Here is a 27361-nt window from a genome sequence, read left to right on the forward strand (position 1 = left end):
TTGGTATGAATGTATGATTTGAGTTTATTTATGCAATGTTATTATTATTATTATTATTTATTATTATTTATTTATTGAGAACTTGACTGTCTTGCTCTTTAGCTCGCCAATGAGTGGATTAAAAGGTTAGCTAAATAGCATTTTGTATTGTAAACTGGAGTTAATTCCACCATAGGTTCTTTGTCTTTGTTGACAATTTCAAATTTAAAAATAGACTATTGACTTTGCCATTTAACATTTCAGACTATTATTTTTTGGACATTTTTAGTCATTCTCATTACTTTTCATATTTTTAATAAGTGCATTTTTGTCTTATCATATATTTTTTTTTTTGTTATTTTTCCGGTTTCAATCGTTTTAATTGGTTTACGACTTTACTAAAAATTAGTTGAAAAATATGGTTACTAAAAATCAGAGGTTACCTAAAGTTCGAAAACGGTTGAAACTAAGGATGACAATTCAACCTGTCCCAGACAGGGAAAATCGATCCCCACCCCGATGGGGGTGGGTTCGGAGATTTATTTCGGGGAACGGGGGCGGGGATGGGGGAATTTCTCAATCCCCGCGCGGGGACGGGGACGGTGAAGGCATTCCAAATTCTGACTCAGTCTCTAAGTTATGCCCGTATCCGAGTTTAGTCCCTTAGTTATGAGCAAAGTGGCGAGTTTAGTCCTTAGCGTTAATATTCCGTTTGCAGCTAACGGAAAACTTAAAAACAATTTAATAATAGAGGGATAAAATATGAATTTCAAATTATAATTCCCTTCTAAATGTTGAAACCCATTGCGCAACAATCATTTTTTTCTTCTTATACCTACAATCGAATGTCTTTTTCTTCCTCAAGCTCTGAAATCTCAATTTGTCAACTTCCAAGCTGCGAAATTCATAAGGAAGTTGTTTCTCTATTTAGTATGTTTTTAAAATAAATAATCAATATTCTCCGTATTTATGAGTAAGAAAAAAATAACTTGGGAGAGATGTTTCATAATTTCATGAAGAATATTGATTACTTTTTTCTTGATAACCAATATCCTCCAAGTTATTTTTTTATTGATATAAAAGTATAAAACAAAGAATATTGATTATTTATTTAAACATATAAAATAGAAAAACAACATGTCCATGAATTTCGCAGCTTGGAAGTGGATGAATTTGAGACTTCAGAGCTTGGGGGAAGAAAAAGACATTCGATTGTAGATATAAGAAGAAAATAATGACTGTTGCGCAATAGATTTCAACATAATAAGGGAATTATAATTTGAAATTCTTATTTTACCTCTCTATTATTAAATTATTTTTAAGTTTTCCGTCAGATGCACACAGAATATTAACACTAGGGACTAAACTCGCCACTTTGCTCATAAATGAGGAACTAAACTCGAATACTGCCATAACTTAGGACTGAGTCGGAACTTGATTATAACTCATGGACTAAATATGCAATTTCCCTATAACATATAATATATAATATATAATATGTATATTATTAATTAATAAATAAATTTCAAAACTAAAAAACGACTTAAGTGCTTTATGCTTAACCCTAGCAGTTCTTATTCTCCCAGCCGTGAGCCCTCGCCGTCCGCACTCCTGCCGTTTGCTGTCTTGCTCCGGCTTCTCGTCGCTCGTCCTGTGTCTGTCTCCGGTCATCGATGGTCGTCTGCCACTACTCTAGGAGTCCAGCCGTCCAAGTAATTAGTTCTTTGGTCCCTTTGATTTCTTTGCTTAACTTATTTCGTTGTTCTCACTTCTTTTACTAGTATTCTACACCATTTTTCTTTGCTCTCCTTAATTTCGCTGTTCTCACTTCTTTGCTTTACATATTTCTTTGCTGTCTTTGATTTATTTCTGGTGCATATTTTGTGTCATTGTGATCTGTAGACTACTGTATATGAAATTTAGGATTTTAGGCCAAAACAATAAAGATAGTGGGTTTACTAGCCATAGATTGAGTGGTTACTTTTGAAACCTGGGCATTGGGTAATTGATTTCATTTTTCTTGAATTTCCAGAAACTTTTAAATAATTAGAAAAGGATACACAAATGTTTTTGAAATGAGTTTTGAAGATAAAATGCTTTTGAATAAGGAAGCATTACTTTCACATAGTTTCCTATCCTTGGGATAGCTTTTGCCTCTTGATCAATAGTTCTATTTCTATTACTGGTATTACTTTTCTGGTGATGCTGCCAATGCATTGCTATGAATGCGCCATAAAGTTTTTACCTGCATAAGTTATTAAACAATATAAAAAGAAGATGATAGGCTTTTTTTTTTTTTTATATATATAATTACTTTGCATAATTTAATATAATTATCATGAAAGATATATTAAAAAAAATTAAGAATCCATAAAGATTGAGACATAAGGGAAACAGTAGCTTTTTTAATGCATAAAAGACGCTATATTGGAGCCTATAAGTGATACTTTATTGACAACCATTTTTTTTTTCATTTTTTTTTTTGTTTTTTTTTTTTTTTTTTGGGTGGAGTAGAGCAATCATAGTAGTAAATTCAGAGACCATTTTGTCAGGCCAATTTTTAAAAAAAAAAGAAAGGGAAAACATGAAAACAAATACCAAAAAAAGAAGACAAAAAAAATTGTTAGTTTCATGTATGCTCCTAGCGGGCGAATGAGAACCAAACATGCAAGCACTCGCTAGGAGCACAAGTTATGCACCTAGCGGGCAAATGAGAACCAAGCACCTGCTAGGAGTACAAGTTATGACTACAAAGTTATTATTGTTGTTATTACTGAGTATTATTTTTTTGGTCATAGAAAACTGTGAAAAACTTGTCGTCTTGTACGGGATTCGTTTTTTTTTTTTTCACCTCATCAAATTTGCGTCAAAAAATGGTGAAAAAAAAATCATTGTTGAAGCTGCCCTAAAGTAGGAAGTGAAGTGTTGGAAGTATTTAGAATGAATTAATTAGGAGATTAGACAAACGATGATAATGTTGTTGTACAAGATTAGGACAAAATGTCAACTGAAATGAACAAGTGGGGAGAGGGCCATCATATATAAAATATGGTTGACACACACACACACACACACACACACACACACACATATATATATATATATATATATATATATATATATATATATATATATATATATAGGTCAGACTATTATTTATGGCCCAAAATGTGCATATTAATATATGGGCTAGCCCATATCTTATAACCCATTAAACTGAATATAAATACCCCTCCCCCAAACCCTAATCGGCTGAGAGCCGACTCTTCATCTTCCACCTCTGATCTGATCTCCTTCGTCTTCTCTCTAGGCAAGTCTGAGAATTCATTTCTCTGCTTGGCTATTTTGTTGGTTATTTTGCGAGCGTCGCACGGTGGAAAGCACTTCGCCGTTCGCTAAGCAACGAACTACTTTTACGGGATCTGCCTTGTGATATTATCATATTAACAGATGTGTTGTCTCTGGTCTTAGGTTAGAACTAACCGACCGGCAAAGACGAAGGGATCTACTAAAAGATAAGTTAATTTTTCATGTTTATGTATTATCCGCTTTGAATATACAGGTTTTAAGTTAATTTGTTTTCATTTTTTAAATGTAATTGTGTTGCATTAATTATAGAATATGTACTATATATATTTGTTTTTTTTTGTAATTAGAACTTGTCACTTTTTCTTATTTGCATGGTTTTCATACTTCTTGTATTATGTTAGAGTGTGCATATAGTTAGAAGTAAATCTTCAATGAGTAACCTAAATATGTAAGATTTTTGAATGCACACAATATTTTGTTATTGTAACTGTAAGTCGGATAAAAATATCATATATTACAATGGCTAATAAATAATAGTGCCAATTGATTAACATACAAAATATATAGTGCAAATAAATAATAGTGCCAATTATTTTTTTCATTCTTTATGAAGTCCATTAGAGATCTCTGGATAGAGTTAGTATGATCCTTTCTCCTTCTTTAGCAATCCCTTTAGCTGCAGTGGCGGTTTACTTCATCAACTGCAGATGCTTCCTAATTATTTTTCAAATACAATAAAAAAATTGTAGAGTATATGATTTAAAAAAAAAAAAACTAGATTATTTGTCTGCTTTTTTAGTATGGATACTTTGAGAGGCATGAGTGTCATGCCCTTTGTATCCCACTAACTTTATTGCATCCTCTTATTGTTTTTTAATTTGTTAAGGCAGAACCTATGATTATTTGTGGTTTGTAAACCTATACCTTGTACAGTAAAGGTTTGTTGATTTTGTAGCTAAAGTTATTTATACATTATCTGAATTAAGTAAACTACTTACGAATAATAGCATAATTGTATTACTAACTTCATAGACTTGTGAACAATAATCCTTTAGTACAATTACAAAATTAGATGCCTACTACCTAAACACACTTAAATTTCTAACTATAAAGCAATACCAGATGTCTTCTATCCACCTTTTGCAGTATAATTAGCTAAAAATCCTTGCAAAAAGATAGTTTAAAAAGCATTCAGTAAGTAGTTTAAACAAAACTAACAATTTAAGATACACCATTGAAGAGTTCTTTTAGTTCAATATATGCAGTTTTCATTTTTACATGATTCTATTATTTTTCAAGAGAAAGTGGGAGAGGATGCAGTATTTTGATACCTTGTTTGAACCTAATCTGCAGCATTATTGACCAACAGATATCTTATTGCTCTTGTGTGGAGAAGGAGGCATTTTTTTGGGGAGAAAAATCAAGGTTTTAAGACTCCGGTCGTGTGTCGTGATTTTATTGATAGAAGAATGGAATAGTAAAAAAAAAAACAAAACTATATAGTCTCATTATTTTAATATTTACTCTCAACTTCTATTTTCACTATCAAATTCTTGATATAAACACTTTTATGGAGTATATTACAAAATTTGAGGGTTTGACTGGTGGAGTTGACAAATTTACCTCCGGCGACAGGCCGCTCGGCCATCGAACACTGCATTCATTCATTCAGCTCATGCCAATGAAGGAACTCGCTCTCTGAGACTTCCAATGAGCCAACCACTTCTACAAGAGTCTCTCAAGCCGCCTCAACCATTACCTTGCATACGCTTCTCAGAACCCCAAAACCCTCTAATCGATCACAGCTTCGAGCAGAACTATAGAACCACGTGCACTCTCCTCCTCTCCCAAACCCGCTCGAGGCACCTTCCTAAAGGCCTGGCCTTGCATGCCCACATCATCAAGTCTGGAATCAATGCAGTTCCGCTCGTCTGCCACCACCTCATTAACTTCTACTCCAAGCTCCAGTGCCCAGTTGAGTCTACGATCGTCTTTGGCAAAGCGCCGGTCAAGTCACCCACCACATGGAGCTCCGTTATCTCTTCGCTGGCCCATAATGAGTCCCCGTGCTTAGCTCTTCAGTATTTTCGCGAAATGATACGTTCTGGTGTCAGACCCGACGATCATACTTTCCCGTGTGCTACGAAATCTTCCGCCATGCTTTCAGATTATCATATCGGGGGAATGGTACATTGCTTTTCTATAAAGTCAGGGTTTGATTCGGATGTGTTTGTTGGGAGTTCTCTGGTGGACATGTATGCTAAGTGCGGGAAGATAGATATAGCTCGGAAGGTGTTCGATGAAATGCCTGAGAGGAATGTGGTTTCTTGGAGTGGGATGATATGTGGGTATGCTCTGATAGGCGAGGATGATGAGGCTTTAAGGCTTTTCAAGGAAGCGTTAGCGGAAGATTTGGATGTCAATGATTTCACATATTCAAGTGTGATTCGAGTATGTGGTAGTTCCACTCTGCTTGAGTTAGGGAAGCAGATACATGGGTTGTGCTTGAAAACAAGCTATGATTCATCGAGTTTTGTGGGAAGCTCGTTAATATCTTTGTACTCTAAGTGTGGACTTGTAGAAGGTGCTTATCAAGTTTTTGAAGAGGTGCCGGTCAAGAATTTGGGTATGTGGAATGCAATGTCTATAGCCTGTGCTCAACACGGGCACACCAAGAAGGTTTTTGACTTGTTCACACAGATTGAAAGAGCTGGGCTGAAGCCAAATTTTATTACATTTTTGTGCGTGCTCTATGCTTGTAGCCATGCAGGGCTAGATCAAGAAGGGAAACACTATTTTGGATTGATGAAAGATTATGGGATTGAGCCAGGCGATCAACATTATGCTTCGTTCGTGGATTGCCTTGGCCGAGCTGGAAAGTTACAAGAGGCTTTAAAAGTTGTTGAAGAAATGCCTATGCAACCTACAGAATCTGTTTGGGGAGCATTATTGACTGGCTGTCGCATTCATCGCAACATTGAATTGGCAGCTTATGTGGCTGATAGGGTTTTTGAGTTAGGTCCCGTGAGCCCAGGCCTACATGTGCTATTATCCAATACTTTTGCAGCTGCCGGTAGATATGAAGATGCAGCCAAAGCTAGGAAGATGCTGAGGGAACAAGGGGTGAGAAAGGAAACAGGGTTGAGTTGGGTCGAAGAGGGGAACAAGGTGCACACATTTGCTACTGGTGATAGGCACCATGCGAAATATAAGGAGATTTACCAAAAGTTGGACGAATTAGGGGATGAAATGGAGAGAGCTGGTTATGTTGCAGATACAAATTTTGTGTTGCAACAAGTGGGTGACCAAGAGAGGGGCGAGGCGATCAGGTATCACAGTGAAAGAATAGCCATTGCTTTTGCACTCATCACATTTCCACCCGAAAGGCCAATTAGAGTTATGAAAAACTTGCGTGTTTGTGGCGATTGTCACAATGCTATAAAGTTTATGTCCAAGTGCACAAGAAGAATAATCATTGTGAGAGATAATAATCGATTTCATCGATTTGAGAATGGCAAATGCACGTGTGGCGACTATTGGTGACTATAGAATTGTATAAAGCATATGTATAGATTATATTTTGTCTCTTCAACAGTGTTGCAAAAATCGTGTCTAGAGGGCGCTTAGCGATTTTTTCAACGTTGCTCTTCATTATATAGAATAATCATTATTATGTGTTTTTTTACTTGCGGTGAAGATTATATTTACGGATAATAAATAATATTATTATGCTATTTTAACCTAAATTTATGTAATATGTAGTGTTGTTTTCCTAGTCCTAGTATAACATTAAAAAACAAAAGGTGGTTGGTGATAAATCCTTGAGTTCCGATGGCACAAAATAAAGCAAAAAGTTGAGGCATGCTATGCATGTGATGAGTTGTAATGTCAAGAAAGTGGTCCAAACCCTCTTTTATTTCCTTGCAATAAACCAACAAAATTTCTTTAAGACTCATCTTTTTCATTCTGCTGTCACCACAATACTATCTGTAATCTGCCAAATATTTTGTCTCTTCACTGTATCAATCACATCTATTCATCACTAATATATATAATATCTTTCTCCTACAAAATGTTCAAATATTATTGCAGCCCACAATTGATCTATTCCACTAGGGTGTCTTCACATATAGACCTAGAAAATTTTGTTAAAAATATAGCTTAGGTATCATATATTACACATCGATAATCGTGTTTATTAACTGGAAAAATTCTTCATTTTCTGAAAAAAAAAAAAAAGATTGAAGAAAGCATATTACTAATGTAATGCAAGGTCGAATGTTTGACTTTTGTAAAAGGAAAATGTTCTTTACTCTCTTGAATTTTCCCTCCCATATATATTTCCTATGTGACTTTCATTCATTATATTGGGCGCCCATTAATTAGTTAACACACCACTAATTTAAAAGAAAATTTAGTCAGTTGCTAAATCTGTATGTATTTTATTATTTTCTTGTAGTGAGTAGTATATTTATAATTTTTATGAATTGTATATAATCGACTGAATGTACAATGATTTCTATTTTAAAATCATAATATTTTAAATTACACATGAACGAGACAATAAACACACCCTTGAATCGTAATTGCAAGTTTTCTCATCACTCAAAAATAATAATAACATTTGTATATACAATATTGTAAAGTGTAACATGTTATTTAAGAACATTATACAATTCAAGGTGATTAATTAGGGAGGTTGAAGATAAGAGATAACCTTAAAAAAGAGATAATCTATTTGGTATGGTTAAGATTGAGCTACTTGGATAATTGAGTGCCATGCATTCACAAATGAGAAGATCTTGACTGTTCTAGCTAGGGTTTGACAACATGACAAAGTGATTTGCATGTTTATACAGTCATCCAATTCATGACAAAACATTATGTTATTTTCAAATCTTAAACTAAATATTCTATTTGTTGTTCTTATTGTACTTTATAACTTTATAATTTCCATCTTTAAAAATTAAATATATATAGCAAAATGAAATATTCTCTCATTTTCAAAAGTCAGGCATACTATTATGTCATCATATTTGTAAATCAACAATATTTTCTCTGCATTCTTGCGCTCGAGCCCCACAATGCTAATAGCATCAAATTTGCAAATTTTGCAATCTTCCTCTATTTTAATTTTTTTAAAAAAATAATTTTAGTCACATTTTAATCATAACTTTCTCAATTTTACCAAATTTGTCTCACTTTGATCAAACCTACTAAGAATTACAAAGAGGTAAATTAGCTAGTATATGATTGGATTAAATCAAGAAAATTAATAAGTAGCTTCCGCATAAAATAAAATTTTAAATTTAATGATTATCAAATTATCTGTTTAATTAATTCAATTGGAATTGCCTATATATACTACATGCATGGAAAGAACACAAATTGTTCAAAGAGATTCTTTGACCATAAGCATATTATTATAATCTTAAAAGTTCATTAATTAACTTATGTATGTACATAAAGCTATTTAAATTTTGACAGCAGAGGTCTCGCACGTGGATTCAGAACCAAAGTCTTTATTAATTACCCTACGACAACAGTCACTCATTGACTGATGACCACTTCAATTTTCACGCTAATCATTTTAAAACGTGAAATTTTAACTTCTAGTAATTGAGTGTTTAACCATTTCCAATTTTAATCCTCAACTTTAAAATTGTTTCAAAAAGTATACGAGTAGTATTATATGATGCTATAGTATAATTATAACAGCTTTAAAAAATTCAAGGAAACATGCATATGCATAAATCAATTTAATTAACCCGGATAGCTCGAATTACTAAACCTAATAATAAAGAATAAATAGTAAAATGGGAAAAGACAATGAATATATGTCGTGGAGACAAATTCTTGTATTGATATCGTATTTGTAGGAAGATTACAAGTAGTTGTAATAACTAGACAAGAGATTAGATGTCCTAAACAAGACAAGAATGAGACATTTTTTACTAACTTCCTCCCAACCGCCCCATGAGAATAGGGTGGGCAGTTGGATCGCCCCTTGACCGAGTCCACGCGCGTAGCACGCAAGGTCGAGGGCACCCCGAGTTGAGGTCGCCTCCCGCCAAGGTCGACCTCGAGCCGAGGTTGTCTCCAACCGGGATCGCCTCGAGCTTCCCGGGTTTGTCTGCTCCGAACGCGTTTCTAATATATCCATCATCAGTCTCCCACTCTCCGAGTTGCGAGTCTTCGTTAGCGAAGGAGAGTAGTCCCGAACCAAAATTTAACTCAAAATTACGAGAATAATTACTTGTTGCAACCCATCTTCGTGCATCCCTGCATGCAAACGCCTCCCCTTATGTTGGTGATGTCCCCTTGGAGGCACGTGACGGATACCCCTCCAATCCTCGCCTAGAGGACATTCACCTACTTGGTGATATGGCCGACCTCATTTAGCACCCAGCTAGGACTGAGCAGCCTTAGCCGAGCTCCCCTCTAGAGGCTTAGATTAGTGTTCCTATGTTTTCGCCATGTATTTTGGACTCTTTGGTATCGTGAATGAAACTTCTGATTTATGAGCTCGCTTTACTTCTTTCGTGCATTTTTCCTAGATGTGTCATCGTCTTGGGCGAGCCCATGACACGGCCTCCTTGATGCGTGCTCGTCTTGGGCGAGCTCATGATGAGATGACCTCTTTGATGCGCCCTCGTCTTGGGCGAGCTCATGAGATGACCTCCTTGATGCGTCATCGTCATGGGCGAGCTCATGAGATGACCTCCTTGATGCGTCCTCGCCTTGGGCGAGCTCATGAGATAGACTCCTTAATGCATCCTCGTCTTGGGCGAGCCCATGAGATAGCCTCCTAGCTACGTCTTCGTCTAGGGTGAGCCCATGAGATAGTCTCCTCAATGCATCATCGTCTTGGGCGAGCTCATGAGATAGCCACCTTGACGCGTCCTCCTCTTGGGCAACTCGAGCTCGACGTAGCTTTAGTCCCAGCCCCCAGACCAAGGATTGGGTTGTACTTGGAGTTCAGACCTCCTACCATGGACAAACTTTGTGATTTGATTTTTTTTTTTTTTGTAGGCGTGGTTGCTCAGTCAAGGGTACCCCTCGGCTCGAGAACCCTTCCGTCGGATGGCGCGTGAGACCTCATGTCCTCCTTAGGGTAGCCCATCGACTCCAAGTCATCGGACTTGGGCCGTTAGGCTCTTCCATCAGGCGGCGAGCGAGGTCGGACCTCGTGCCCCCCTTAGGGTAGCCCATCGAATCCAAGTCACCGGACTTGCGTCGTTAGGCTCTTCCATCAGGCAGCGAGCGAGGTCGGACCTCGTGCCAACCTAAGGGTAGCCCATCGACTCCAAGTCACTGGACTTGGGCCATTAGGCTCTTCCGGCGAACGAGGTCGGACCTCGTGCCCCCCTTAGGGTAATCAGAGAGGCTCGATGGGTACCTCCACCCCTTCCCTACGAGTAGTGAAAATGAATCCATCGTGAATTTTTACTGCTTTCATTGAAGGGGACATACCACCTTACAAGAACAAAATCATTGGAAATATTTGAGCAGGTGCTCATAGTTTCACGCTCTATCTATCGTCTTTCCTCTTGGCGTCTTGACCTTGTAGCTGCCGTGACGAACCACAGCTGATACCACGTCGGGCCTTACCACCGTTTCTAATATATCAATCAGGTGGTCTAATAAATAAAAATGATTCTTGTATTAGAAGATCACAAATTCAATTATCGTTAATACTCTCTTATTCGAACCCATTACACAAAGTTTTCAACCCTATCCTAAAGATTAAAAATAATGTTTGTACTTCTGAATGTATATATTTTCAATGCAGAATCTATAGCTATAGTTGCGCCCAAAGCACCCCCCCCCCCCCCCCCCACCGCCCTCTTTTTATGCTCCCTTTCTCTCTTACTTGCACAAAAAATCTTGACATAAAATTTGAACGGCTAGAATTGCTCTAAGCCGCCAAAATATGTCACGAGCTTTTATATGCATCAAATTTTTAGGTCTAAACTTTTGTTTTTAGCATTAAATCGAAGTAGTGATGATAATACAAAGCATTAAATACTAATAATTAAGCCTAAGCATTCACAAGGCATCCTCAATAGTAAGGTTTTTGGAGTGATTTTTTATGTCCTATCTAGGAGAGAGAAGAATGAAAAAGAGAAAAAAAAAAAAAAAAAAAAGGAAAACACATAAACTAGACGCCCAAAAAAAAAATCAGAGTGCTTGGCGCGCCCGGCTAGGCGCCATTGTACGCGAAACGCGCAACAATGCGAATCTAGCTTCTCTTTCCATGTGCTGTGAGACCCACAAAAAACTCATCCCTTATCGAAGGAGCTCAAATTTTCTCTCACCTCCCATTCTCTCCTGCACATCACCAACGTTACTCTCAAAAACTCTGCAAAATGCACTAATGCGGATGAGGATGACCTTAGGATTTTAAATCTTAAGTGTTTGCTCATGAGGAGTGGCATGCATGCATGCATTTAAGAAGCCCTCATAACCAACTGTAAACAACAACCTGGTCACAAACTAAGTGGTTGACTTGACGATAGAGATGTAGAGAAGTTTATAAGATTCTTTCTTTGGTTCAATATCAACATAGCACTTCAATATGGCAAGCACACCATATTCTTGGTTTAGATCCTCAATTCCCAGCTGCTAGTTAAGTTGTAGTTAATTTTGTACAGACTTGATTGTTGAGAATTGAGAGTTGGGAGTTGAGACCAGCCGCCAACATGTTTGCACCAAAAGTACAAACTAATTTATGGTACAACCTGTCCATGTTTTGCCTCTATTGGTGGGATCTTCCTATTTTCTTATGCTACCGGTGAGAAAGTTGCTTTTTCAATTTCCATTTTTTTCCCATAATAACGATATGTTTTTCTCAATCCTATTATATAATTATAACATAGTAAATTGCCCTAAAAGGGGTGATTGAGTGAGTTGAGCAAAATTTTCGTATTTGAATTGCTACGAGTTAACCTTTTTGGTCAAGCTCGTCGCATGGAGTATTCTTAGTACAATTTAATTATCTCTCCATATTTCTCTCGATTGAATCCTTGTACAAGGTTTTCTTAGTATAGATTATTTGTCCTATTTGATTTGAGAGCTATTACACATAAGCGAAGTTTATTCTATGCATACACTATAGGTTTCTGTCTTTATGAGTCGGTCGAGAAATATATACATATTCAACCATATGCTTTGGGGGATGGGAAAGGAAAAAAGATCAATATTCCCCAAGGATCAATGCTAGATTGGTATATTAAGGAGTAAGAAGTAGAGCATATAGTTTCAGAGTAACATTAATTCTTATTAAGGAGTAGTGCATTAATATTTAGTGGTTTATTTTTAACGTGACTATATTGTTATATTAATTTTGAAGTGATGCATGCCATTTTTAGTTGTGTTAACAATTTCATCTAATAACAATTACATAGTATATATTAAGTGGAAAGATAAAATTGACATTTTACTTAATTTTTACATGTTGGACTATACATACTCAATCAGTCAAATAGTTCAACATGCACCACTAGGTAGGCATACTTGGCTAAAATAGAAAGTTGCATGTGAAAGAGGAGGAGAGCGTGGCTTGAGTTCAAGCGCAACTTGACCGACTAATCGAGCGGACGAACCAATTAGAAAGAGAGGCATGAAGACGCAACACTGGACCAACTTAGAATATGTTGACTTCATGTATATTATAAATAACTCAATTGACCTTGCTCAAAGAGGCATTACATTATTACTCACTTCACTACATACATCACACTCAATAGTACAATCGATTATATCCAACCATCTTGAGTCTCGTGATCGACTGATTAACTTATTACTTATATATCTATACTCTACTTCACTATAGCAATCAAAGACTCCCGATTTAAGAGCATCTCCAATAATTTTATTTGTGCACAAGATTTTACACCCTCTACGCGTCCAGTTGGAATGTGTAATACACGCGCCAACTGGGCGCTGCTGGTGCGCCTAACGCGCACCAATTGCCTTCTTTTATTTTTTTAATTATGCTGTGAGGCCCACTGCAGGAGTTAAGAACTTTGGATCTCCTGCAAGTAACTTATCTTTTCTCTCACTTCTACATCATCTATTTTGCTTCAAAATCTTCAGCCAAAAACACTAATGGGGATGCCCAATGTACACTATCAGTACATTTGAGCACTAAGTAAGAAACTAATTTATGAAGAACCACAAAAAAAAAGTGTAGAATAAAACCTAATATTTATCTGGTTCCCAAATTTCCAAAATCCGTTATATATATATATATATATATACGCCTTTTCGCACCCTCTCCGGGTCTCCGACCAAACAACTGAATTGGAATTTAAGGGCATTAGCGTCATTTCACACTCCCGCGCGGCTAGGGTTTTCGCACGCTCCCTTATAAACCGCCCGTCCGAATAAATTCTTTCTTCTCCACTCTCTTTAGCAGTCGTGTCGGTTCTCTCTCCGCCTATCCGTTTTCTCCTCATTTCTTAATCTCTTCCCTCTCAAAATCCCTCCATTTTTGCTTTTACCCACCTTCATTAAGCTCGTTTTACTGTCTTAGTATCTGGTTCTTGCTTCTTCTTGTGTGCGATTTCAGTTTCTGTACTTCTCTTGGATCGTGGGTCACCGTGATCTTTGAAGCTTCAAGTGTGATCAGAGTAGCTGGGCTGAAATTTGTGCCCTTTTTGGTTCAGATCTTCTGGGTAGTGGGCTCAAATGGTGGATCTAAGTGACAGGGTAAGTGATCGTCGTCTACCCACTGCTTATCTTTGTGTGATGATCTGATCAGCCGATCAAGCTCTGATTTTGATTGTAATGGGTGCAGGGATCGGAATCTGAGGATATGAGTAGCCAAACGCCGACCCCGGAAAGGGAGACGAATACCCAGATCAAAACTTGCGCTGATTGTGGCACCACCAAGACTCCTCTCTGGCGCGGCGGCCCCGCCGGCCCCAAGGTTCGCCGCTGCTTCCCTTCCGGCCATTACAGTAAATTCTCGACTTCTGTTTAACTGATTCTCGTTTTGGGTTCTGTGAATGCAGTCGCTATGCAATGCCTGCGGGATTCGGAGCCGGAAAAGGAGAAGAGCGCTTCTGGGTCTCAACAAAGACGACAAGAAATCAAAGAAATCGGCCGGCGGCGGCGGCAGCAACAAGAACAGTAGCGGCAGCTCGAGCGACAGTGGCAGTAGCAGCGGCGGGATTTCCCCCGGCTCCGGCGGCGGCGGCCGGAGATTCTTGCCGTTCGGGCGGGAAGTGGCGTTGCAGAAACCGAGATCGCAGCAGGCGCGGCGGAAGATGGGGGAAGTAGAAAAAGCTGCTTTTCTGTTGATGGCGTTGTCATGTGGCTCTGTTTTTGCTTAGATTAATTAAGGGAGGATTTATTAAGGAAAATGTAGTCTTAATTACTACTAGTTTTGGTGAGTGATTAGGGGGGAAGACAGCAAAGTTGATGATCAAGATTGGAGGATCTTTCAAATGTAGGGTTGAGATTCAATCGTGTATTCTCCTATGTTATTTATATTATTATTATTATTGAAAATGAAAATTGCTAACTTTTGTCCCCATTTTCATTGACTAATCTTGTGATGTTTTTTTGTCTCTTTCATGCCTCATTTTAATCACAAATTACAAATAAAACGTTACTAGCCAAAAAAAAAAATATATCAAAATTTTAAAAAACTACGGCAAAGTTTAGGGTAAATACATATACTTGTTTGGATGAAGTTTGAAATAGATACTTGTTTATTTATTTTGTCTCTTTCCTATATTATCTTATTTTTGGGTGGTAAGGGAACTCCCAGAAGAGGTAAACAGTATTAGAAACACTATGTACGATGAGTTTAACTGAGAGGGTAAAACTTCAAAAAGAAAACAAAAAATTACTAAGAGGGTAAAACTTCAAAAAAAAAAAAAAATTAAAATAATTGCGCCATAGATACTTATTTAATTGATGTTTGAGATAGATTGTAGCTTTCATGTTGTACTTAGTAATCATTATTATCTAACAAAAATATCTACAATAATTCATTGCTATATGATAGCTCCACTTTAAATGCTCATTTAATGAGCTATTTCTTTCCAAAAGGTTGAATCCTCAACTCCAAGGGTCCCACACCCTGACCTGACAAACCATTTGGAGGATGTAAATTATGATAACTCTATGATAACTCAAGCTGGTTACTCCCACATTACGACTGTTGAGACTCGATCTCTGATCATTCTTTTTAAATTTCATCAATGTGACCAATTGAGCTGCTTTTGGACTACATACAATTGGTAATTTGGGATAAAATTTAATTACCAAAAAAAGAATATTGAATTGAACCATGTCTGAACCTTGAAAAGGACAAGGAGTAAGACTTTGCTTCTTTACCTCCAAGTTGAATGGGGAAATAGTAAAGCAATTTATGGTAAATTTAGGAGAAAGGAAAAAGACAAAGGTGGTATGTTGCATGATGTTGAAAGGTGTTGATTTAATAATATATTATGATTACAATCAAAATAATTGTATGTGAAAGTTTCATCAGCTTATGATTGAAGACATGATGACGCAATTCAAAATAATGTTTTTCTTTCTCTCTTTCGTATTCTTCACTAATATTTCGTGAGGCTTTTACTTTATATGTTGGTGAAGCTTAATTAATATTTAATCCAATCGGCAACATTGGATTGGGTATGGCTTGATGACTTGTTTTATGGTAAACAAAATTTTGAAAGTTTATTTAGGATTTTAGCTAGGTTGTTTAATTTGGTGCTTGCTTGTTCTTTTAAGAATGTTGGTAAGAGATTTGACTTATTTAATAAACAATTTACAAAATCTTGTGGGAAACAAGGAATAGGTGAAGGTATTTTTAATAATGAGAAAAATAGAAACTTTTGAGATATATATTGAAAATTTTGAAGATGGAGATGGAATTTTTACTAGCTATGAACAAGGGTGCGTAGAATTTGTACTAATACAAAGAAATAATTTCTAAATTGCACCAACAATGATGCGTGAACTGAAAATAAGAAATCAAAATTTGTGTAACATAATATATATATATATATATATATATATATATATATATATATATATATATATATATGCTCTAACTTACTATTAGTAGTATTTATTCAATAAAATGTTAACTCTAACTAAGATATGACTAAAATTTGAAACTTTCTTTATGAAAAATAACAATGATGCAATAAAATAACATATAGTTTTTCTAAAAGCATTTATCTTTTTTTTTTTTTTTTAATTTTTGTCAAAGTGGTTGGAGCATTGAAACATATGTTTCACGAGGATATGCAACGGTTTATTGTGTATAATTTGAGCACACAAGTTATATTATTAATGAACTTTAACAAAAATAAAAAATAAAAATAAAAAACACCTTTTTTAAAAGAGAATTAGGTTGAGAGAGTTTTCAAACTCCGTAGATGGAGAAAATAGTGAAAATAGTGATGAGTAACATGAAATGATATATTTTTTTCTAGGAGTAGTTTGTTATATATCTACTAATCTAAGAATCAATAAAATTAGACTCGAAAATAATTAAAAAACACGCACATTAAGCACACAAACAAAACACATTAAGAACACAAACTCACGCACTATCTTAAGTTTCAACAACTACTCACATTAAGCACAAAACTCACGGACTACCTTAAGTTTCAACAACTGCTCACATTGAGCACAAAACTCACGCACCTTAAGCACAAGACTCACACATGACCTTAAGCACAAGACTCACACATGACCTTAAGCACAAGACTCATGCACCTTAAGTACAAAACTCATGCACCTTAAGTTTCAACAAGTACTCACATTAAGTACACGCACCTTAAACACAAAACTCATGCACCTTAAGCATAAGACTCACGCACCTTAAATACAAAACTCACACACATTACTCACCGCACGAGAACTTAATTTTATTTATTTATTTTATTATTATATATATATATATATTAATACGTTTCTCTCATATTTCTTACATCTCCATATATTTTATTTTTCAATTTATTATTCTCGTAATTCCTACTTTCTTACGACTAATTGAAAGACATTCATTTTTGTCTATCATTTTTTAATATTCTGTTTGTCTACATTCTCCCAAGTCCTAGTGCCTTTCTGGGCTACTTGACTCGTATGGGTCGGATTGGTTAAGTTCATTTGGATATTTGGCCCATCTCTAGCCCGGAATTAAGTAAATGGCAACAATACTTATTGTGTGGACCTATCATCCAAAAACGACATCATTTCGCACAATTTTTTTTCACAAGATCCACTATAATATACATTATTCTTACCCATAAATACATTATTCGAAATTTTATTTTTCGCATATAGCACTTTTACTTTTAAGTTTTAACAAGTATGAAAGATCTACCATTAGCATTTTGCAAGTCACAAAAATGTCTCTCATACATGGTTCATCTAGGGTTGGGAGAGGGAGAGAGAACAGATGGTGTGAGAACATATATTATATATCAAATGGTAAAAAAGTTCATACTTATGTGGTGATAATTTTATAATTTTTTACAATTAAAAATGCATATTTACTTATATAAGTGTATTTTTCAGACTTTCACACAATAGTCCTATAGGGCAAAAAGGCACGAAAAGTAAAAATTTTCTATATTCTTCCAACTTTTTCATAAGTTGCATTAGCCGTTTACTTACATGTTGTTTTAAACTTTGGTTTACGGGATAGTCTGCAACCACTATCTGAATGTGCACTATTAGTGAAGTCACGCCTTATGACTCAAGCCAGCGAATGACCACGCAGAGGTAAACCAGCTTAAATTGCTTATAGTTGACCGACTCAAATTAAGAAAATCCAACAAGCAGCTCTCACGGGGAGTAGAACTTGGAACCTTATAATTATCAACGAACTCAACTACTCATCCAACTCGATTGGAATTGCTCTCGACCAGCTCAACTAGAGTTGTCCCGGCCCGGCAAACTCGGTTGTTCCGAAATGTTCGGTTATATATGTTCCTTCTATCCTGGTTTCAAAAAAAAAAAAAAAATGTTCCTTCAATCCTTTGTTGTTTGTGAAAATAAAGCAAAGAGAAATGCTTGAGTCAAGTACGTCCATGCATCCTTTAGGCCCTAGCTAGATAGGGCAAAGTAAAAGTATAAAGGAATCCATATTTGAATAGGATTCGTCCAGCTATGAAAAGATCCACTTTACCACTTTTTTGTTGATTCTTCTGTGTGTCATCAAGTAATGATAGACATATGGGACGACAGAACATATATTTGTGTTCTCAACAACCTTATCTTTTTCACTCACTGCAAATTCTAACTCCATCTACTGTTAAATTTATGTGCAGATTGAATGTCTGCACCGTAATAGATCATACTCATATTGGTCTACAAATTTTTTGAAAACCCTTAAAAAGTTTAAGCCGATCGAGTCTTTTAGCTATCCGGCCACTTAAAAAAAGAATGAATAAGGTTAAATAGGTCATCGAACTGCACACAATAATGCAATTAGGCCACTGAACTTAAAAAAACAACAATTGGGTCCCTAAACTAATAAATTTCAAACAATTCATCCAATTTAAAGGTTTCCAACAAGTTAACATGTCATCTCCTAAATTAATTATTTTTTAAAAAATAAATTTTAAAAATTAATTATTTTTAAATTATAAAAAGAAAAAAAAAACTTGGCTCCGGCCGGAGTCTTTTTTTTTTTTTTAATTTAAATAATTAATTTTTTAATTTTTTAAATAATTAATATGGAAGGATTACCTGCTGACCTGTTAGAAACCTTCAAATTGAAAGAATTGTTTGAAATTGGTTAGTTTAGGGACCCAACTGTTGTTTTTTTAGGTTCAGTGACCTAATTGAATTATCGTGCGCAGTTCGATGGCCTATTTGACTCTTATTCCAAAAAAAAAAAGAAAAAAAGCCTTTGAGAGAGCTCGTAGGTTATTACTTCAATTACAAAAGCCAAATCCAAAGACTTTACTAAAAGAAAATCAACTATTTTCCCCTGATTGTATACCTGTTTAAAATATTTTATTCTTATGAGGGGAAGCATTTTTTGATAAAAAGACCACTTTTATGGTGGCATTTAAAGTCGTCTTTTTGGTCTATAATTGATTAATAAAAGTTGTATTTTTCTTAGCTTGTTTGAGAGACACTATTCATGAGGGTAAGCTAAGGTCTTTCAATGCTTTTCAAGACAGTGGGTGGGATTTTTATTAGCTTTCATTAAAATGTTGTACTGGTTCTTTGGTTCAATAATTAGCATAGGATACCATTTTGACATCTCCCATGGTTTCCTAAATCCTTAAGACCCTACCCATAAAATCGTCTTTGGTAAATCGCGAGTGGTCCAAAGATCCCTCCAATCAAATCCTAATCTGTACACTATTGCGCACAAAAAGCTTTACCCTCCTACTCTCACCCTTTCACTAGTAGCGAGACTGAAGCGAGCTCAGGCGACTAACCATCTAAGCTAGTCTAGAGGGCATGTTTTCAATTTCAACAAGAGTCAACAAAAAGAAGATAAAAACCCAAACAAATTAAACATTTCTCTATGATAAAATGTAGCTAGCTAGTCTTATAGTGAATAGGCCTAATGCATTAGTAAAAATCAAGAATTTTTAATTTAGTCCAATAATCCACACTTATAATCTAACATATTTTCTTGTAGTACATTAGAATACAAAAGAAAAACATTAAACTTATTATTATTAAAATTTGCGTGAGACCGTTTCACATGATACAAATAATACTTAACTTGGGTGTTCCTATCTCAGACAATACGGGACGAACTTATTTATTACTTATAATCAAATACCACTCTTACAACTTAGAATATATAAACTTCACAAATTGGAAATGGAACCTAGCTTGTAGAGGCTTATTAGTGACTGAAACAGTATGTAAAATGAGCAAAATTGATTAATGAATAATGTCAAAAAGAATAAAAAGAGGAAATCTAATAATTGTCATAAGTTTACAGATAGATTACTCCATGGAATCATTAACTCCATGTCAGGATCAGAAGAAAGCTTTCATGCTTATTAGCTTGTCTTCTTGCTCAGATCAGAGCTGCATTTCAAGAGTTCCAGGCTCCTTCTTCCCTGCAAGGCTGTAGATCTGTGATTCTGACAACTTATTTTCATTTTCTTGAATTTTAGCTTCCATCTATATATCAGATGAGAAAGAAGAGGAGAAATGGGATGATAAAGAGAGATAAAGAGGGCTTGAATTGGAGGGAGTATGATGAGGGTGGTGGAGGGCTGTGGAAGTAGAATGGGAAGTAGGGAACTATAGGGTTGGGAGGTGGCGGCGCCGGGCCGGAAGGGTAGGCTTTGTACGGCGGCGGAGGGAAGTAGCCTCCCGCCGCCACCCCCTTAGGTGGAGTGTAGGGGTAGTAGCTGTAGCCGCCTGAGGGTGGTGGTGGGGAGTAGTAGTAGTAGGTGTTGGATGAGTGAGGAGGAGATGGTGGTGGAGGGCAGTTGGCGGCGGCGGCGGGTGGCGGCGGTGATGGGGTGTCGCATGGGTTGTCACAGGATGAACACAATGTGCATTCAATTTGGTACTTTGATCCAACCCAAGTGTTGTTTGTTGCAGCAGCCATTGATAATGGCTGCCAATCCAGTTCCAATGCCACTAACATCATCACAGAAGAAATCAAGAAAGGCAGATTCATCTCCATTTCTTGATTTCTCTACCAAAATGCAAGAAAAAAAGAGGACTTTAATTTGATGGTCACTCCAAGAAAGAGAGAGAGAGAGAGAGAGGGGTCACTTGTGTTGAAGCCTGCAGGCCATATCACATGTCTATCTCTTTATGATGAGTTAAGAAAGGTGTTTTATTATAGGCAAAAGGAGAACAAAGGGAGGTGGAAAAAGCCTAATCCTTCAAAAGATTTTTTAAAAAAGTTGAAAAGAGGGAATTCACTATAGAGAAATTGTTCACATTTACTTTAATCTAATCTCAAATGTTTGCACTGGGTAAACTCCGCTAGAAAGTATTTACAAGAGCTTGTTGCAACAAGATGTATACAAGACAGATCGGAGGAGACAACCCTAACTAAGTTAGTTGAGTTATTGCCTCGATAACCATAAGGTTCCAAATTCGACTCCCAGTAGGAGCGACCCATTGACTTTCTTGAGTTAAACCGATCAGCTATCGCATATGGGCACCTAAATTAATTTACCTACAAAAGGTAAGGTTTACTCAGTAAACACTCGCATCTCGCATATACTGGCTGCGAGTTTCCCTTGACACCCAAAAAAAAAAAAATGATAGGACATTAATGATGTAAGCATTCATGGAAACATGGAGGTTTTTATTTCAGAGCAGCAGAGTGAGTAGATGGAGCAATATAATGCACTAAAAGAAACTTCAAACAATCTTGGAAGCTAAGTATAGAGCAAAGTGAAGAAAGAATGTCAAAGACTTGTGTCTTGAGCAATCAAATAAGTTCTTCTGTACATCAAGTCATCAATGCCAAATCATGAAAATAAGGAGGATGATGATGAATTGAGTTAATAATGTTAGGGGAAAGGGACTCATGTTCATGAAAACTAGGAACCTTTTTTCTAGCCACCGAAGAACCACTCGAGCACTTATATATGAAGCAATCTCCCTACAATCACACCTACCTAGAACCGTCAAAACTTTTGTGTGTAGATGGGTTCAGCAGTATAGTACACACTTCTCCTTCCCGTTCTTCCATCCATTATTTCGGGTCGAGTGGGATGTTTGTTCTAGAATGGATCAGCATGGTGGGATGTAAACTAACAAAGAAGACGGGACAGCAAGGTGAGGCCAGTATCGAAGAACATCAAATAAGTTTTTTTTTTCGGGTGTAAGTGCAACTATGTACACCAGTAAGTGCAACCATATATCCATATAATGCAAGCTAGAGACACAGTAGAAACATCCTACACTGGAAGATTATCCAATTGGTATCCATCAAAGCCAAACTCGTTCTCGACTGGTCCAAGGCTATTATCTTGCTGCTACATATTATAAGAAACGTTAGAATGGTGAGATGCTTCTAGAGTTTTAGCACATTCACAGTTTAGGAGTAGAGGAAAAGACTAACCTGTTTGAGAAGGGCACTCATGAGGTCGTCCTGACCGTATTGGTCAGAGAAAAGCGTGTTCTGAAAGGTTGTATCAGGGAGTCTCTCGGTCTTGATTGTGACGGGATTTCCACCACCGAGTAGTGAGTTGAATTGTGGACCGAGCATTGGGTTGTTTCCACCATGCCCGGTTTCTTCCCCGCTCAAGAATACGTCCTTGTTGATAGGTGCGTTTCTCTTTTGGTTCGAGGAAAACCCGTGTTGAGCCATAACTGAGGGTGGGGCGTCGAGGAAATGATGAGGAGGGGCATCGAAAGTGGTTCCAACGTTTTGTAAACCCCAATCCTGTGCTTTATGCTGATGGAGATCGTTAAAGATATCGTAACCGGGAACAAATCCTCTCGTTCCTTTGACATCGGGATTAGCCTGTTCTCGGAGCATTCCTCTGGATGTTAGAGACGACACCCCGGAATTGCTAGTAGTATAACTATTAGTTTGCAACTCGGTGCCCTGGTTTACCGAGAAAGCCACTGTTGATGGGGCATGGGAAACGGAATTGTCAACGATACTATTCCCTCCAAGGACTCCACCCGTCAAAAGGGGCTGTGGGACCGATAATGGCAGCCGGGAAGCTTGACCGCCATTCGGGTCATTTACCATTTGAGCCCGAGGCTGGGTTTGTGCCATCTGCATTAGTAACGGGTTATTTTGGTGCACCTGGGAGTTCAATTGCATACTCATACCACCGAAAGTCGGAGAAGATTGGTGCAAGCTTGCAAGCTGCTTTGGCTCCATTGTCGTTGGGATTCCATGAAGCAAACCGATTTGCTTACTACTATTGCCCATTTGTGGCGGTCCATCGCCAAATCTCGACTTTGGATTTTCAAAGCTAAATAGGTTTCTTTGATCCACTAGGGGCATTGAAATTGCCGATTTAGTGACAGAACTGCCCAGTGCCGCCGCCTGGAATGTAGCAAGACTCTGTGCAGATATTTGACCCGAGGCAGCTAGCGCCTGGAGATCAAGCCCGTTGAGTGACGACATAGACCCGAAGGGCGATTCCGGATGCCCCATAAAAGAATTACCCAGTCCACCCTGACCACTCAACCTCCTCAGATAAAGACGATATTTCTGCAAACCCATGCTCGTAAAGTTAGTTCTCTTTGAACGAAACAAGGAAAGGCTTTCTCGTTGCAAAACATTGTATATATATATAGATAGAAATCGGTTTCCTCCACTACCTGAAGGTGGCTAGCAACATTCTCTCTTGTAAGCCCAGGAACATTCATCAATTCCAGAATTTTTTTCGGGACAGCCTCTGTGGATTAACAGAAAAATGCCGTGAAAAAACAGATTTATGTATCATTAGCCGCAATCTGCTAATTCAAATTGTGAAAATTGAAGTGTAGGACTAAAAATAACATCTGCCAAAACAAAAATTCCATGTTTCCAGGCCAGACCAAATTATATGGAACTAAACTTATCATAAAAGTACTAGGATAGCTCTAATAAAAGTACTAGGATAACGGATTGAAAAGTGAAGCATCATAGTTCTACACACACAAAAAACAAGTTACCATAGAACAATAATCAAGCAGCCAAGTAAAAGATGGGAAATGGTACGTACTGTCAATTCCTAATTGATTTACTGCCGCCACGAATTGCTGATGGAGCTCCACCGACCAAACGACACGTGGCTTCTTCAATGTGGATGAATCATCCCTTTCTTCACCTTCATCTTCTTCGTCCTTTCTTTTCTTCGAGCTTTTCCAGTTCCCTTCGTTTACCGAAGACGAGTAATCAGCATCGTCCGAAGGTTTTTGAGGCCGATCGCCGCCTTCTTCTGCACTCCCCGATTGCTCGGGATCCTTTTCCTTCCACTCGTGCTTCCTTTTGCGGACCACATGTTGCCATATGTTCTTCAGTGCCTCGATACGGACCGGCTTGATCAGATAATCACACGCGCCGTGCGTAACGCCCTTCATCACAACGTTCTTGCTATCGTCGGCTGACATCACTACAGAGTTATAGAACGAGACGTTAAATTGGCATCCGTTACAACGGTGAAATTAGGGTGTAATCTGAAACCAAATTGGCATCTGTTACTTACTAATAACGGGCAGGTCCATCTCGAGACCGACATGCTCAAGAAGTTTGAAACCGTCCATGTCGGGCATATGGACATCACTTATAACGATATCAAAGCCATTCTTATTTTCCCGAAGCAACGATAGAGCAAGCTCTGCCCTATTGGACTTGGTTACTGGAAAATAAATCAAGAAAATTTGTGTGAAAACACAAAACAAAAACAAAAAACAAAACAAATCTTATGATATCACAAGTTCATACCCCCAAATTAAACATTCCCAACCCAAGCAATCTACCCTTACCAATGGTGTTTCTTAGTTAGATTTCACACAAATTACCAACCCCCCACCCCCACCCCAAATATATATATGAGTGTGTGTGTGTACATATATGCATATATACATATACAATCACAAGATTTAAAATCTTCAATGTTAGTTGGACTAACTTCAAAGGACATGAGAATGTGTTAATTTAGTTGTAGACATCTTCCAATTTCAACTTCAAAGAATGACAGAATTCTCCCCAAATCTCACTATTTTGAATCTTGGAAGTAATTGCTATAAAAATTGCAGCAGAAACCTGGGATTTCCAAATCCCCTCAAATATTCCCATACAAAAATGGAAAGAACAAAACAAAAAGACTTGAACTTTTCAATTACCCAGATAAAATCAATTGCAGAAATTGAAAAACAACAACAAATCACCACAAATTCAGTCCAGACTGCAGAAAAAAAAAAAAAAAAAAAAAACAAAACTTGATGGCCAAATAGTTGTGTTTATGACAGTACAGAGAGATTTGATACCTTCATAGAGGCAGGTCCTAAGCATCTTCTCCAAGATCCTGAGGCAAGTTGGGTCATCATCCACAACCAGCACCCGGAGACCCGCCGGAAACTTGTCGGAGACCGCATCACCGGACTTCCAAGAGGCGTTTGAGCACGTAGCCGACATCCCCTTTCCCACTTGACCACCACCTAGATTCATTCTTTTTTTTTTCTTTTCTTTTCTCCCCTTCACTATTCAGCTCATATATAAATATACTACATCCAATTTATGGTAAGTACAAAATTAAGGGAAATTGAGAAGTACCCAAAAACAGAAATATCCCAAAATTCAAGCCTATGAATTTTCACATGCCCAAACTCATACCCAGTTCCCAGAAATTCCAAGAAAACATCAAAGTAAGCGAAAGAAAAAGGCTTTTTGGGCTTATAGAGGAAGAAAAATGAAAGAGAGGCAGCAGAAGAGAAGTAATTATTTATACACTAATATTTGTACTTATATATATATATGTATATGTATATATATGTGTATGCACATGAGATGAGGACCTCTTTTGTGCTTGTGCTTAAAGGAGGCATTCATCTTTCTGGACTTGGGGTTTATCCTCATTACAATTTTTCAATGCCTTTTTTTTTTTTTTAAATTTTTGTGATTATTTTATTTGATTTATGAATTTCTTTTACTCCCTATTTGCTAGTGGGTCTCTCCGTTGAGTGTGGATCCAGCTCATGTATGAGTTTAACTTGCCCCACGCCAGCCAACTTCATTTTATATATTTATATATGCATATTTTTCTCTCACATTTCTTCTATACTTTTTCTTCATCCTTATTCCTTACTTGTATCTACATCTCGTAAGATAAGATTAATTTAGTCGAGTCTAATTTAGATCCTATCAAAAATATTTCTCCCAAATTCTTTGATATCATACATATGTCATCTTATAGTCTCCTAAAAATTATAGAGTATTCTTTTTTTTTTTTAGCTAAAATATAGTAAATGTTATGTTATTTTTACCAACCAAACTCGCTAACTAATATTCACACTTCACATTATAATTGATGTAGTCAATATAAGGATTTCTACTAATTCGTAAGGTACATTGATCGGACCTGATTTCGGTCCTTTTATCGTCTGCTTGATGGTTTAAGTCTTTAAACTCGAATCACGTGACAGTGGGTGAGAGGATTCCGAGTTAAAGATAAAGGTCTAGAAAATGTCAAAAATCCCACCTCTGTGTATTTGATGCAGTATTTATAGGGAGTGTCAGGGAACAGCTACCGGCCCCTCGGCATGCACGGCACGTAAAACGCATGCAGAGGGCGAGGGCGGTGGTCCAGGCTGATCCGTCCACGTGTTCGCCGATTCCTATTGCTACAGGGTTCACTATCGTTGTTTTTAGCTGACGTTGTAAGTATCTGAGGCCGAGGCTTGGTCCCGACCTAAAATGGTCAAAGTCATGCAATCGGCACTGATCTCCCATTAGTTAGCGAAACCCTCTCAGTCCGGGATCTAGCTTGGGGAAACATGCACCCGGATCAGTGTTCATCGGACCAGACTCACACTTCGATACCGGTCTAGTGTTGAATACGGTATGGTCGGGGAATAATCCCTCTCAATCATTTTAAGAAGTTTCATTAGACACGCAATAGTATTTTTTATGTAATGTAACATAACTTTGTAATTATTTCGTTTTTGTTTCTCCATTTTCTAGTTTTTAAACTGAAGAAATATACTAACAATTGTATTATATGTTTTCCTTTCTTCAATTTTCCATTTCTCTACAAAAAATAGAGAATTTTCCCAGCACAATATGATTATGTAAATACTCTTGAAAGTAGAGTATTATAGATATCATTGACTAATTAAAACTTTTATATGTATACCAACATGTGGTGGATGTCCAAATGGGTTGACTTTCAAGAAATAACTTGTGGGGAAGTAATTCGTTGGATTCAATTCAAGGAAGTTTTATTGACAAACAGAATATTATATTGGAGGGTTTGGTTTAAAAAAAAAAATTATTTTTTGAAAAGTTAATAACAAATCATATGAAATTTAATTACTTCTGATTTCATTGCCTTAATTACATCGTTTTTCCAACTCAGCTTAGCCACCCATGGTAAATCATCAATGAAATAAATTCTACGTTCAAATGTTATTTATTTATTTTTGG

General features: G+C 36.9%; 4 protein-coding genes across 8 annotated transcripts; 2 read left to right on the forward strand and 2 right to left on the reverse strand.

Annotated features, from left to right (window-relative positions):
• The first annotated feature begins 1533 nt into the window (after positions 1-1533).
• Positions 1534-21302, forward strand: LOC109175916 (putative pentatricopeptide repeat-containing protein At5g52630). Of its 3 annotated transcripts, XM_019325294.1 has the most exons (3): positions 4264-6841; positions 16039-16041; positions 21289-21302. In XM_019325294.1, exon 1 carries the CDS (start codon positions 4999-5001, stop codon positions 6829-6831), a length of 1833 nt encoding a protein of 610 aa, XP_019180839.1. In that variant the 5' UTR covers positions 4264-4998; the 3' UTR covers positions 6832-6841; positions 16039-16041; positions 21289-21302. The 3 variants fall into 3 exon arrangements, with proteins under 3 accessions (XP_019180838.1, XP_019180840.1, XP_019180839.1); XM_019325293.1 differs by lacking the exons at positions 16039-16041; positions 21289-21302 and adding an exon at positions 1534-1691 and having other exon boundaries at positions 4642-6967; XM_019325295.1 differs by lacking the exons at positions 16039-16041; positions 21289-21302 and having other exon boundaries at positions 4263-6761; positions 6794-6837.
• LOC109175918 (GATA transcription factor 16-like) lies at positions 13664-14834 on the forward strand. Its single transcript, XM_019325297.1, has 3 exons — positions 13664-14001; positions 14090-14221; positions 14307-14834. The coding sequence occupies exons 1-3, from the start codon at positions 13981-13983 to the stop codon at positions 14625-14627; spliced, it is 474 nt and encodes a 157-aa protein (XP_019180842.1). The 5' UTR covers positions 13664-13980; the 3' UTR covers positions 14628-14834.
• LOC109175917 (leucine-rich repeat extensin-like protein 3) lies at positions 19939-21501 on the reverse strand. The gene has a single exon (XM_019325296.1). The coding sequence runs from the start codon at positions 20933-20935 to the stop codon at positions 20429-20431; it is 507 nt and encodes a 168-aa protein (XP_019180841.1). The 5' UTR covers positions 20936-21501; the 3' UTR covers positions 19939-20428.
• A 105-nt stretch (positions 21502-21606) lies between these two features.
• Positions 21607-25759, reverse strand: LOC109175914 (two-component response regulator ARR2-like). Of its 3 annotated transcripts, none has more exons than XM_019325291.1 (7): positions 25207-25759; positions 24423-24575; positions 23940-24329; positions 23554-23630; positions 22334-23443; positions 22174-22244; positions 21627-22022 (listed from the first exon to the last, which is right to left on the reverse strand). In XM_019325291.1, the coding sequence occupies exons 1-7, from the start codon at positions 25385-25387 to the stop codon at positions 21965-21967; spliced, it is 2040 nt and encodes a 679-aa protein (XP_019180836.1). In that variant the 5' UTR covers positions 25388-25759; the 3' UTR covers positions 21627-21964. The 3 variants fall into 3 exon arrangements, with proteins under 3 accessions (XP_019180837.1, XP_019180836.1, XP_019180835.1); XM_019325290.1 differs by having other exon boundaries at positions 22174-22247; XM_019325292.1 differs by having other exon boundaries at positions 21607-22247; positions 25207-25758.
• Positions 25760-27361: the final 1602 nt, after the last annotated feature.

The sequence above is a fragment of the Ipomoea nil genome, unplaced genomic scaffold (assembly GCF_001879475.1).
Source record: "Ipomoea nil cultivar Tokyo-kokei standard unplaced genomic scaffold, Asagao_1.1 scaffold0688, whole genome shotgun sequence".
Lineage (NCBI taxonomy): Eukaryota > Viridiplantae > Streptophyta > Magnoliopsida > Solanales > Convolvulaceae > Ipomoea > Ipomoea nil.